The sequence below is a fragment of the Thamnophis sirtalis genome, unplaced genomic scaffold (genome assembly GCF_051295495.1).
Source record: "Thamnophis sirtalis isolate CommonGarterSnake01/CBP01778 unplaced genomic scaffold, rThaSir2_p1.2 scaffold_1, whole genome shotgun sequence".
NCBI classification, from domain to species: Eukaryota; Metazoa; Chordata; class Lepidosauria; order Squamata; family Natricidae; genus Thamnophis; species Thamnophis sirtalis.
The window spans coordinates 78,746,686-78,760,171 of NW_028261381.1; the positions used below are offsets into that span (position 1 = coordinate 78,746,686).

Consider the following 13,486-nt stretch of genomic DNA (forward strand, 5'->3'; position numbering starts at 1 on the left):
ATCATTTCTCTTTCCACTAATTCCAAAAAATTCTTTTTCCAAAACCCTATCTCTTTTGTTCAAGCTTCCTTAATGTTTTTCTGAGTCAATCATCTAACACCAGCCTTCTGCTTTCTCATATTCATGCTATTTCTACTGTGTGCATTTTTCCTCTCACCATGCTTGAGTAGTTGCCACTGATTTTAAGAAACTGTTCTGCCCCCTTTGCTTCCTCCCCTCAAATCTATCACAATTGTTGCAGCAATATGTCTAGTGGTAACAATGTTGTAACTTATGGGTAGGAAGCAAAATGCATAAAATATTCTTAAGAAAAAATATATATTCTTCCACTTGTGTAAAATAAAAAGGTCATATTTTAATTTTTAAATCAGCCTAACCCTCCCCCAAATGACCAGTGATACAAAAACTAGTGCATGACCCACTTATGAAGGGCCCTGTGTTCCAAAGTAGTTGCAGTTTACAAATACAGAAGCTTAATCAAAATTTGAAGGATCACAAGTCATTTTTAAGTGTAGATGTTATGAATGTCGTTAGGTGTCACCAATTTTGCCAATATTTCTGTGCTTCTTGAAATATCCTGGGAAAAAACAAAATAAAAATAAAGTTAGAGCAACATCTGAAGGGGTTTCACTATATATGTTGGGGGGAAAGTATACACCTACATATTAAACAAACTATATGTAAATGAAGCATTTATGAAATGCAGCACATAAAGCTCTACAAGTTGCTAATCAACTGTTTTTGTTTCATCTTTTTATACTTTACTGAATAAAGACAGCAACAGAAGAAGAAAACAATTTAACTGAACATACAATTAAACATTCTTAAATATACTATAAACATCAATATTCTAATTGGGCATTCTAGTATATATCTAATCCAGAGTTTTTGAAACTTGCAGGCTGGGGGATTCTGGGAGTTGAAGTCCACATATCTTAAAGTTACCAACTTTGAAAAACACTGATCTAGTCAGATGCAACAATCTGCGCTATATTTCTGTCAAATAAGGATAGGCACAATTGCAGCAGGGGTAAGTTTATTTGAGGTGTAACCTCTCCAAAAAATCACACCGCTCTCCCACAAAATGGTTTTTAAAATTATTTCCAAAGTTTGCAAATAGGCAAAAATAACATTCTTAGGCACTTGTGTGTGCATGTTAATGCTCCCATGAATATAAGAAGATTGGTGCAAATAGGAAATAGAATTCTCTTTTTTTCATAGCTGGTTATTTAGTTTAGTTTAGTTTTATTAGAATTTGTAGGCCGCCCTTTTCCCTGAGGGGACTCAGGGCGGCTCACATAAAACTAGGAAAGGGGGGGATACAGACAACAAAATAGAGACATATACTAAAAATAGTAGGCAACATCCATACAACATTCGGGAGGGGCAACTATCCTTATCCCCAGGCCTGACGGGCGAGCCAGTTCTTCAGGGCTGTGCGGAAGGCTTGGACGGTGGAGAGGGTACGAATCTCCACAGGGAGCTCGTTCCAAAGGGCCGGGGCTACTGCTGAGAAGGCCCTCCTCCTTGTGGTTGCCAGCCGACACTGGCTGGCCGATGGGATACGGAGGAGGCCTAATCTATGTGATCTTATTGGTCGCAGGGATGTAATTGGCAGAAGGCGGTCTCTCAAGTATCCAGATCCACTGCCATGTAGGGCTTTATGGGTGATTAATAGCACCTTGAAGCGCATCCGGAGATCGACAGGTAGCCAGCGCAGCTCGCGGAGGATAGGTGTTATGCGGGTGAATCGAGGTACACCCGCAATCACTCGCGCGGCTGCGTTCTGCACTAGCTGAAGTCGCCGGATGCTCTTCAAGGGCAGCCCCATGTAGAGCACATTGCAGTATTCCAGCCTGGAGATCACTAGGGCCCGAGTGACTGTTGTGAGCGCCTCCCGATTCAGGTAGGGTCGCAACTGGCGCACCAGGCGAACCTGGGCGAATGCCCCCCTGGTCACAGCCGTCAGGTGGTGGTCAAATGACAGCTGCGGATCCAGGAGGACTCCCAAGTTGCGAACCCTCTCTGAGGGGTATACAATTTGACCCCCCAGCCTGAGTGATGGTATACTAGTCAGATCTTTGGGAGGAAAACACAACAGCCACTCGGTCTTTTCTGGGTTGAGCACAAGCTTGTTAGCCCTCATCCAGCCCATAACGGCCTCAAGACCCCGGCTCATCACATCTACCGCTTCATTGAGTTGGCACGGGGCGGACAGATACAATTGAGTATCGTCCGCATATTGATGGTATCTAATCCCGTGCCTGCGGATGATCTCTCCCAGCGGTTTCATGTAGATGTTGAATAGTAGGGGGGATAAGACCGAACCCTGAGGCACCCCATAATTTAGGGGCCTAGGGGACGATCTCTGCCCCCCCACTAACACCGACTGCGGCCTGTCCGAGAGGTAGGAGGAGAACCACCGTAGCACGGTGCCTCCCACTCCCACCTCCCGCAGTCGTCGCAGAAGGATACCATGGTCGACGGTATCGAAAGCCGCTGAGAGGTCAAGGAGGACCAGGATGGAGGAATGTCCTTCATCTCTGGCTCTCCAGAGATCATCCATCAATGCGACCAAAGCGGTTTCTGTGCTGTAGCCGGGTCTGAAGCCTGACTGGAAGGGGTCTAGGTAGTCTGCTTCCTCCAAGGACCGTTGGAGCTGGAAGGCCACCACCTTCTCAACAACCTTCCCCAGGAAGGGAAGGTTGGAGACAGGGCGATAACTATTAAGGACAGCTGGATCCAAAGATGGTTTCTTTAGGAGGGGTCTCACCACCGCCGCTTTCAGTGCGGCGGGGAAGTTCCCCTCCCGAAGAGAGGCGGTCACAACCGCCTGGATCCAGCCTCGTGTCACCTCACTGCAGTTCGTGACTAGCCATGAGGGACACGGATCCAGAACACAGGTGGAGGCACTTACAGCTCTCATGGCCTTGTCCACATCCCCGGGGGTAACATCCTGAAACTCAACCCAGAGTTGTTCTACTTGATCCCCCTGTGTCTCGGCTGGAGCTGCGGGGATGGAGTCCAAGTCCGACCGAAACCGAGCAATTTTGTCCGCGAGGAATTGGGCATACTCTTCAGCTCTGCCCTGCAAGGGTTCCCCCGTCTCCCTTTTGTTCAATAGGGAGCGGGTTATCCTAAACAGGGCGGCTGGACGGGACTCAGCGGATGCAACCAGGGTGGCTATATGTGATCTTTTTGCTGCCCTAAGTGCCCTGGTGTATTCCCTGGTGCAGGTGGTTACCATTGCTCGGTTCGATTCGGACTTATCGGACCTCCAACGGTGCTCTAGGCATCTCCTCCGGCGCTTCATCTCCCGGAGTTCCTCGGTAAACCAAGGAGGTCTCCGGGATCCGCTGCCTCGGAGGAGCCGCAGTGGCGCAATCCGGTCGAGGGCCTCCGACGCTGCCGAGTGCCACGCAGCAGCCAGAGTCTCGACCGGACTGTGGGCGAGAGTGTCAGGAATAACCCCAAGCTCTGTCTGGAACCTTAACGGCTCCATAAGGCGCCTGGGGCGGAACCACCTGGTCGGTTCCTCCTCCCTACAGTGGGGGTTTGGCCTCCGGAAGTCGAGCCTCAGTAGGCAGTGGTCTGACCACGACAGGGGTATGATGTCACTCCCCCTCAGACCAAGATCACAAATCCACTGCTCCGAGAGAAATACAAGGTCAAGCATGTGTCCCGCTGAATGGGTTGGGCCTCGAATTACTTGGGTCAAGCCCATGGCTGTCATGGAAGCCATGAACTCCTGCGCCCCATCAGAGCTTTCACCGAGCGACGGCAAATTAAAGTCCCCCAGGACCATCAACCTAGGGAACTCAATTGCCAGCTCGGCTACCGACTCGAGGAGCGAGGGGAGGGCTGCTGCAACGCTGTTGGGAGGCAGGTACGTTAGCAGCAGACCCACTTGACCCTTGAGGTCCAACTTTAACAGCAATGACTCACACCCGACAATCTCCGGAGCAGGGACCCTACGAGGAACTAACGACTCCCGGATAACGACGGCCACACCCCCACCCCTTCCCTGGGCTCTTGGCTGATGTAGCACCTGAAATCCTTCTGGGCACAGCTCTACAAGGGGGACTCCTCCCTCTGGGCCCAGCCAGGTCTCAGTAATACATGCCAGGTCTGCCCTCTCGTCTAAAATTAAGTCCCGGACGAGAGGAGCTTTATGGACAACAGACCTGGCATTTAGCGACAACAGCCTGAGACCAGGGTCCTGACTACTCACGCCATCTGGTCTTGGAGTGGGACTCCTAGGGCCGGAAGGAGGGATCTCTGCAATATAGCGAACCCTCCTTCCCCGGTAATGGCCTGCCCTAAAGTCCCCGCCGTATCTGCCCCTCCCTGTTACGACCGCAATACCCCGACCCTCTCCTGTGTCTCTGGTCCCCTCAGCCACCCCCATCGCCCCCGCCATCTCCGGCAGGCCCTCCGAATCATACATACTCAAACACTCCCCCAAACAATCCCCACGTGATAGTTAAAAAACACAAAAATACAACAATAATGGCAATAAAAGTGGGATCATTCATTCAATTACATACATACCTCTAGCATATCCCATACAAAGTAAGAAGAAAAAGAGGAGGAGAAAAGAAGGAAAAGATAGATTGCGCAGTTGATTTGAGCATTTGCGACCTTATTCACTTGTTATGAGCATCTCCAAAGAACCTAAGATTACATATTGATTTAATGAAGTAAAATGTAATCTAACAGTATTCAGATGACCACAATTATTGTCACGCAGTTAGCAGCCTCTTAACTGATCTTGGTCAACCTCAGAAAAACTAACCTTGTTGGGACTGGGGCAAACTGCTCAGTGAAAGGATGGGTCAATAATTATTTCTGCCTAAAATCCATTATCCTCCTGCAGCGGAAAAATCTTTTGAGTATGACTTAGTGCTATGCTCTGCAATGTGTGTTTTCCCACACAACCTGCCTCAGGATGCTGTGTGCGGGCAATGGAGAATGTACTGAGATGTACCAGGAAGGTGACCAAGAATGACATTCTTCAGGCTGGAAATCTTATGTCTCCAGCTGATTCTGCCACTTTCCCATGGGACTACCCACTTCAGTATGATATCTGTTCTTTTTATTCAGTTTCAATCTTCTTGCAGAATTATGGCTTCTGCAGCCACACTCTTTCTCTTTTTTAAATAGGTAGGTCCACCATTGGATTAAAGAATGCAAATGTTTGAAAATTACCAGCACGTATCTCTTTAAATTCATGTACATGGAAGTGTAATTGAAAGGACTTGGTGTTATTTATTAATCAAATTTATATAACTGCCCATCTCCCCAAAGTCAGGTCTTGGGCAGGACACAACGATTCACCCATCTCTTTGCTATTCAATGTTATAATTAAATCTCACCTCCACTAAATTTTTTAGAATTTTGGATGATAAGACAGGTTTGAAGGTTTCAATAGTTAGTAAGTCCAGTTGGAGTATATCAGTATAACATTGATAAAATATTGCTGGGATTTGCCACACTTGACAGTAACTGAGAACTAAATGGAAAAGAGAGGAAATCAATTAATAATACATTCTTTGGTTAATTGCAAACTATCAATTCATTAGACTGCACACGTATCTTTCATTTTACCCTAGAAAGGGAATTCAGCTCAATGATTATTTTACTTTGGTACATAAATTGTTACTTTTAACTTGCAATGCTAATATCTGATTTCTAAAACATGTTTGAGGACCAGAGAAAGGATCACATTCTGTTGTTAAAATGTATTGGATTTCACCCATTATAACTTCTAAGCTGGGGTGTGTGTGTGTGAAGCTAACAAAATTTAGTGAGCTAACTCACTAAGTTTTGAACTAAGATACCTCAAAGGGGCTGATTTACAGAATGCATCCAAAATCTAGAACCCATGGAATTGAATTTTGGCAAATTTTCTAAATCATTTTATGACATGAAAATCACCATAAAACATTTGATGACATGACACAAAACATCATAAAACATTTCCTGTGGTTAACTCCTGATGTTTGATTGTGCTAGATAGTTTCAACATGGGCAACTTTTAAGGTAGATACATGTCTGAACACCTCACTGAATTTTAAAAGAACTTTTCAAATATATTAGAAGCTCTGCCATTGTTAAAGGCATTGAAAAAACTGGTAAGGTAATACCTCTGAAACAATAATCCAAGAGAGTCACCAGCATTCTTGTAAGTAAAAGTAAATTAATACTTATCGAAATTAAAACTCCAGAGATTCATTAAGACTTCCTAGGGTAAGTTATAATACCTTTATTTATAATTTGCACTGCTTGGGAAAAAAAATGCTAGACGTTCTGTTAGCCCAGGAAATGAACAAGCTAAAATATGAAAGGATCTGACATTATTGTTACCCCGTCAAATTTGATACCACTAAAAATTAAATAATTAACTACATATAATGTGCATAAATATGGTATGAAATACCTGCTGCTGGGAGATCCCGTATTATGTTTGGTTGTTCTAAAAGAGAGCAATAAACTTTATCTTTGAATTCTCTTGTCTTCAATGCTTTCAGGAAAGGTGAAGGGAGAGTCAAAGTGGACTGAGTGGATTTATAATCTGTTACAGGACATGCTGAAAGAACCAGTACTTGCAAATCAATGTGCAGCAGGCATCCGAAAACCTAAAAGGAAAATTAAAAACGCCAACATTGCTGAACAATCCCCCGAGAGATGAGCTAGGGCATATCCATTCTTGCCAGACCAAGATACTGCTAATTAATCTACCCCTGCCCCATAATGATTTCAATCTGTTTTTTAATGTTGATACAGTTATATGTGATGAAGTGGGGCTGTGCGTGATTCAAATTCTAAGGAAATAAAGGGGCTATAGAGCACACACAATTGCACAGGCAATAATACATCTCCGCAACTGTAATTTAAACCAAGCATGACTATTCCTATGATCCATGAATAGCCGTCGAGCCTTGCAATGTCAGGAAGAGAGGCACCTGCATATATGTGCTTTCTGAAAATACGCTAAACATGTACTCCGAAAGTTCATGGAGATTCTCAGTCATCCAGGTCATGGTTGTCCCAAAGGCGCTTTTTTCAGGTGGTAACTGGACTTTTTTGTTTTTTTAAGATGTTTCACTTCTTGTCCAAGAAGCTTCTTCGGCTCTGACTGGATAGTGGAGAATAGAAGGATTTATATTCCTTGCATTTATATTTGAAACATCTTCAAAAGAAAGAACAAAGAAGTCTAGTTGCCTCCTGAAAAAAGCACCTTTGGGATATGCACTTCAAAGCATCTTTTTGCTTTCAAATCTGAATCGCTATACAACCCCCAATAATGCCTCTTTCCTTTCTTTTAGGTTGATAGAACATATGTTAAATGAAGTCACTGCTAGATAAATGCAGCCTCCAATTAATGATCTGCTTTATCCAAACATAATCAAACATACATTCAGAAAGGGAAGGGGCTTGGTGAGTTGACCCTGGCCTTATCGGTGCTATGTCCCCCCTTATTACCTTTTCAACCCACTGAAACTGTTGGTCTTCGGCCACATAACAGTTGCACTGGCACAGTAAAATCTGAAAAGGATGAGGAATACATTAATTTTAGTGAAAGAGTCATGAATATCAAATGCAATCAATCACAAGACACCCCAAATCTCCCCCATCATCACCGGAAACTGTTTTCTTCTGGGTATTTCTTTGGAAGTAAATCTCACTCAATTACAGAATAACCTACTAAGTGAATTTATATATGCTTGCACTGAACATTACACAGGTAGTCCTTAACTTATGACCACATTTGATCCCAAAATTTCCACTGCTAAGCAAGACAGTTGTAAGTTTTGCCCCATTGTATGATCTTTCTTGTCACAGTTATTAAGTGAAACACTGCAGTATTTAGGTCACTACACGGTTGTTAAGTGAATCTGGCTTTCCCATTGACTTTGCTTGTCAAATAATAGGAAAAGGTGATCACATGACCCCAGGACACTGCAACCGTCATAAATACATGCCCGTTGCCAAGCATCTGAATTTTGATCACATGGTCCTGGAGATGCTGTAATGGCTGCTAACTGTAAAAAATGGTCATGTCACTTTTTTTAGTGCTACTGTAACTTTAAAAAAAAAAATCAACATTTTTTAAACAAAATCACGGTAACCCTTTTACAGCTTTCCATTATCAGTATTTTTTTCAAATTTCTAATTTTCCCTTCTGAGGCCTATTGTTTTACATATATACCTCTTTATTCCATAGTAACTCATTTATATAACATATACAACATTTACATCTGTTATTCTCTAAATATATACCATTTCCTTTTGTTATACTTTCTAGGTATTCATTATGTATTCATTTTACATCTCTTTTCTAGCCAATTATACCACCTATTTCATGTCTTATAACACTGTTTCCTCTCTATCTCTCAGTTCCATTGTTAATTTATCAATTTCCACACATTCTTGCACCGTTTTAATAATCTCTGTGTTTGAGGGTACGTTTTGTTGTTTCCAGTTTTAATTCTGGCTGCGATAATTATGTGCAGCATAATATATTGAATTTCTTTATTGTAACTTCTAACAGTCACCAAATAAATGGTTGTAAGTCGAGGACTACCTGTACTGAATTTAGACAAATATTCCAGCCGGCACATCCTTAATCATGAGGCATGATTCTTCTTCACTGACACGAGATAATTGAAAGAGACTATAATTCAAGTACCAAACAGCACTGCATATAGATCAGTGGTGGGCTTCCAGCGGTACGCCCTGATACGAGTGTACCAGAGCCAGTCCAGTGGTACGCCCTGATACAAGCGTACCAGAGCCAGTCCAGAGCCAGTCCCGATACCGTTCCGGTATGGTGCTCCGGAGGGTTCACCCGCCCACCTGCGCTCCTTACCTGTGTTTTAAAGCTTCTGCGCCTGCACATGGCACGTGCAGCGCCTGCACAATGCTCTCTGGAGCAACTGGAGCATTGCGAAGGCTCTAGAATGCATGCGCGCACTGCACGCGTCCATGAAAATCCCGCCGGTCCTGTTCCAACTGTACCAGTTGGAATGGGATTTGAAACCCACCACTGATATACGTACTGTGCAAAAGTTTTAGGCAAGTGTGAAAAAATGCTGTAAACAAAGAATGCCTTCAGACATATAAATAATGATTGTTTATTTTTGTCAATTTTCAAAATGCAAAGTGAGCGAACAAAAGAAAAATCTAAATCAAATCAATATTTGGTGTGACCACCTTTTGCCTTCAAAATAGCAGCAATTCTAGGTACACTTGCACACAGTTTTTGAAGGAACTCGGCTGGTAGGTTGTTCCAAACATCTTGGAGAACTAACCACAGGTCTTCGGTGGATGTAGGCTTTCTCACATCCTTCTGTCTCTTCATGTAATCCCAGACACACTCGATGATGTTGAGATCAGGGCTCTTGTGGGGGCGATGCCATCATTTCCAGTACTTCTTATTCTTCTTTATGCTGAAGATAGTTCTTAATGATTTTGGCTGTATGCTTTTGGGTCGTTGTCCTGCTGCTGAATAAATTTGGGGCCAATTATACGCTTCCCTGATGGTATTGCATGATGGATAAGTATCTGCCTGTATTTCTCAGCATTGAGAACACCGTTAATCCTGACCAAATCTCGGACTCCATTTGCAGAAATGCAGCCCCAAACGTTCAAGGAACCTCCACCATTCTTCACTGTTGCCTGCAGACACTCATTATTGTACCACTCTCCAGCCCTTCGATGAACAAACTGCCTTCCGCTACAGCCAAATATTTCAAATTTTGACTCATTAGTCCAGAGCACCTGCTGCCATTTTTCTGCACCCCAGTTCTTATGTTTTTGTGCATACTTTAGTTGCTTGGACTTGTTCCCACGTTGGAGATATGGCTTTTTGGCTGCATGAAGACCACTTCTGGCCAGACTTCTCCAGACAGTAGATGGGTGTACCTGGGTCCCACTGGTTTCTGCCAGTTCTGAGCTGATGGCACTGCTGGACATCTTCTGTTTTTGAAGGGTAATAAGCTTGATGTGTCTTTCATCTGCTGCACTAAGTTCCCTTGGCCGACCACTGCGTCTACGGTCCTCAGTGTTGCCTGTTTCTTTGTGCTTCTTCAAAAGAGCTTGAACAGCACATCTTGAAACCCCAGTCTGCTTTGAAACCTTGGTCTGGGAGATACCTTGTTGATGCAGTATAACTACCTTGTCTTGTTGCTGTGCTCAATCTTGCCATAACATGAAACTGTCTTTCACAACCTCACCTTGGTAGCAGAGTTTGGCTGTTCCTCACCCAGTTTTAAGCCTCCTACACAGCTGTTTCTGTTTCAGTTCATGACTGGGTTTCAACCTACAAGTGACATTGATGATCATTAGCACCTGTTTGGTATAATTGGTTCATCATACATCCTGCAAAATCCCTGACTTTATGCAAGTGTACCTATGAGAATTGATGGTGGTTTGAAGGCAAAGGATGGTCACATCAAATATTTATTTGATTTAGATTTTTCTTTTGTTCGCTCACTTTGCATTTTGAAAATTGACAAAAATAAACAATCATTATTTATATGTCTGAAAGCATTCTTTGTTTACAGCATTTTTACAGCATTTTTTCACACCTGCCTAAAACTTTTGCACAGGAGTATAGATGATGGCACCTGAAGTTAGTATGGAGAACTACTACTTAGGTTCCCATAAAGAATTCTCAGTTAGAAATTCCTGTTTAAGTGTGAAATATCTAAAAAGAGTCAACTCTCAAACTGCCATTAATATAAATGTGCAGGAGTGCATTAATGTTTAATTAAGAGTATTCTAATTTTAAACTCTCCTGCTTTGTTTTTAAAAATGAAAAGGCAAAAGTATCCATGAACAACTATGCAAATTGTATATAAGCCTTTGTGGGGTGCAGAAGCTAAAAGCTAAGAACAATTATTAATTTGAAGTCTCAGCAGAGTCAAAAGCTTGTCTTAGTTTGCAAGCTCAGTAGGGTCAAATCTGGTTAGTATTGAAAGGGCAGCTACAGTGGAAACCCAGGGCTGTAGGACAGACTCGGAGATTTTTAAAAAAGCAATCCCTTTCCAGACTGTTGTCAAAAAGATCTACACAGATATGTTGAGAAATCACCAGGAATTGAGCTTGTCTTGCTTTAATTTTTAAAATTAAAATTTACTTTTTAATTTTTTTTTTTACTTTTTAAAATAATTTTGAAAGTTTTGATTGAACTTTTCTACCCCCACACCTAAATGGTAAGAGATACTACTTACTGTGGGATCTGAAACTGACCGATAAAAGCAACAATATGAATCTTTTGGAAGATTTGTTACTTTTGATGTTCTGCACCACTCATTCCATAACTGGGCAGATCCAATCAGCTCCCAGCTTCCAGAATTCAAAATAAATGAAGACAAGAATGCTGTGGGCCAAATGAGATGTATCAGATGAATCACTAGACTGTTCTGAATTTATATTAGCAATAATTATTAGCAAAACTAAGCACTGCACTTCTATTTACAGAGAGTCCACGATTCACAAATTATTTCAGTTGATAGAAACCAGCCAACAAGTTCCCACATGCTACAGGTAGTCCTCGACTTACGATCACAATTGAGCCCAAAATTTCTGTTACTAAGTGAAACAAGTGTTTAAATGAATTGTGCCCCATTTTACGACTTTTCCTGCCACCCTTGTTAACAGGTGCAGTTGTTGAGTTAGTAACACGATTGTTAAATGAATCCGGTTTCCCCATTGGCTTTGCGTGTCAGAAGGTCGCAAAAGTTGATCCCGGGACCCTGCCACCATCAAAATATGAGTCAGTTGCCAAGCATCTGAATTTTGATGACAAGATCTTGGGGATGCTACAATGGTCCATAAGGGTGAAAAACGGTCAAAAGTCACTTTTTTCAGTGCCGTTGTAACTTCAAACGGTCACTAAATGAACTCTTGTAAGTCGAGGATGACCCGTACTTCAGTGCTGAAAGAAAGAGTGGCCATCTTGCACTACTCACCTACTGCGTTGCCTCCAACACCCAAGATAAACTTTGAGCAAGGGAACTTTTCTTCTGCTGATATATTTGAGGTGTTCCAAGTGATAGAAACGTCTCTAAGTATCAGAAAAGGGACATGATTAAAAAGACCTGAACAAAAGGCTGCAGGGGGAAAAAAAAACTTGAGTTACCTCAGACAAAAGCAATTTGCAGCGTGGAATCTTTGGTGCTCTCTGAGCTTAGCTGTTTTCGTGCAGGCTGGCAAATAATTTCGATCTCGCGGACCCCTGAAAGGCTCTTGAGGGGGAAACCCCGCCCTAAGGAACACTGATCTAAATCAACCACGTGCGATATAGCACCCCTCCAAGCTAGAGTTGGGTGCGTTTTTCAGGGGGAAGCAACCCTTCCCTCCGTGCCAATCTTTAAAAAAATAAATAAATGCAATATTCTGAACTTGCTCGGAAGCGAAGCGTCCCCCCACATTCCCTTCCCCAATGTTTTCCTCGCCCGCGGGTCCCTCCCGCTCGCTACCTTTTCTTCTCCAGCGCCAGCCGAATCTCACGGTCCTCCTGAGTCTCTTCGCGCTCTTCTGCGAGCTCCTCGTCGTCATCCAAGCCGGCGCGGGACGGCGGTGTCACCACCTCCCCAAAAAACGTAGCCATCTCCGGTGCGAGCGAGCTGACTCACCGAGCAGCCGCCGGAGAGCTGCCGAAAAGCGCGTCTCCTTCCGGGTTAAAGCCAAACAGCGGCGGGATCGGCGAGGATCGTCGCCTGGAGTTCAGCGAGCATGCTCGCCTTCAGTTCGGAGAATGGCTTTTAATTTGTGGCATGCTCCGGATCTTTGGCAGCGCCCTCGGGTGGGCCAGAGCCGGATTGTTTACGATCAGAGCACTTTTGCCTGGTCTTTTTAAATGCCTTGCGATTCTGTGTGGTTGAGTGGGTGCGTGTTTGAAGGGAAGGGAATGGTCTCTCGCTGACTTACAAAGGGCTACGCACTGGGGACAAAAACTTAGTCTAGGAGTTGAAGCTGAAGACAATTTATGTCCAGGATGAAAATATCGCATCCTTCACATCCTGGGCATAAATTGTTTCAACTCCTACCCTCAAAACGACGCTATAGAGCATTGCACACCAAGACAACTAGACACGAGAACAGTTCCCCCACCCCCATAAGCCATCACTCTGCTAAACACATAATTCTCTCACCACTGTCAAACCATTCACTAAGGCTGCATTGCTATTACTATTAGTCTTCGTTCCTATGACCTATCAGCCATCTCCTCCTACTAAGGACTGCAGGACTGTAACTTTGTGGCTTGTATCTTTAGGATTTATATCGATTGTTTCCTGATTGCTTATTTGTACTCTATGACTTTCATTAAGTGTTGTACTTTATGATTCTTGATGAATGTATCTTGTCTTTTTATGTACACAGAGAGCATATGCACCAAAGACAAATTCCTCGTGTGTCTAATCACTTGGCCAATAAAGAATTCTATTCTATTCAATCTGGGAGGACTTTGGAATAA

General features: G+C 43.4%; 1 protein-coding gene across 1 annotated transcript; it reads right to left on the reverse strand.

The window, feature by feature from the left end:
• Positions 1–330: 330 nt before the first annotated feature.
• On the reverse strand, positions 331–12,670 carry PSMG1 (proteasome assembly chaperone 1). The gene is made up of 7 exons (XM_087716969.1): positions 12,489–12,670; positions 11,979–12,073; positions 11,238–11,386; positions 7,486–7,548; positions 6,440–6,638; positions 5,376–5,512; positions 331–577 (listed from the first exon to the last, which is right to left on the reverse strand). Exons 1-7 carry the CDS (start codon positions 12,617–12,619, stop codon positions 506–508), a joined length of 846 nt encoding a protein of 281 aa, XP_087573095.1. The 5' UTR covers positions 12,620–12,670; the 3' UTR covers positions 331–505.
• Positions 12,671–13,486: the final 816 nt, after the last annotated feature.

Coding starts and splice junctions, on each gene's coding strand:
- PSMG1 (XM_087716969.1), bottom strand. CDS start 12,619: ATGGCTACGTTTTTTGGGGAGGTGGTGACACCGCCGTCCCGCGCCGGC. Junction 7,549..11,237: donor GGTCAGTTTCAGATCCCACA/GTAAGTAGTATC, acceptor CATCCTTTTCAG/ATTTTACTGTGCCAGTGCAA. Junction 6,639..7,485: donor AGTTTCAGTGGGTTGAAAAG/GTAATAAGGGGG, acceptor TTTTCCTTTTAG/GTTTTCGGATGCCTGCTGCA.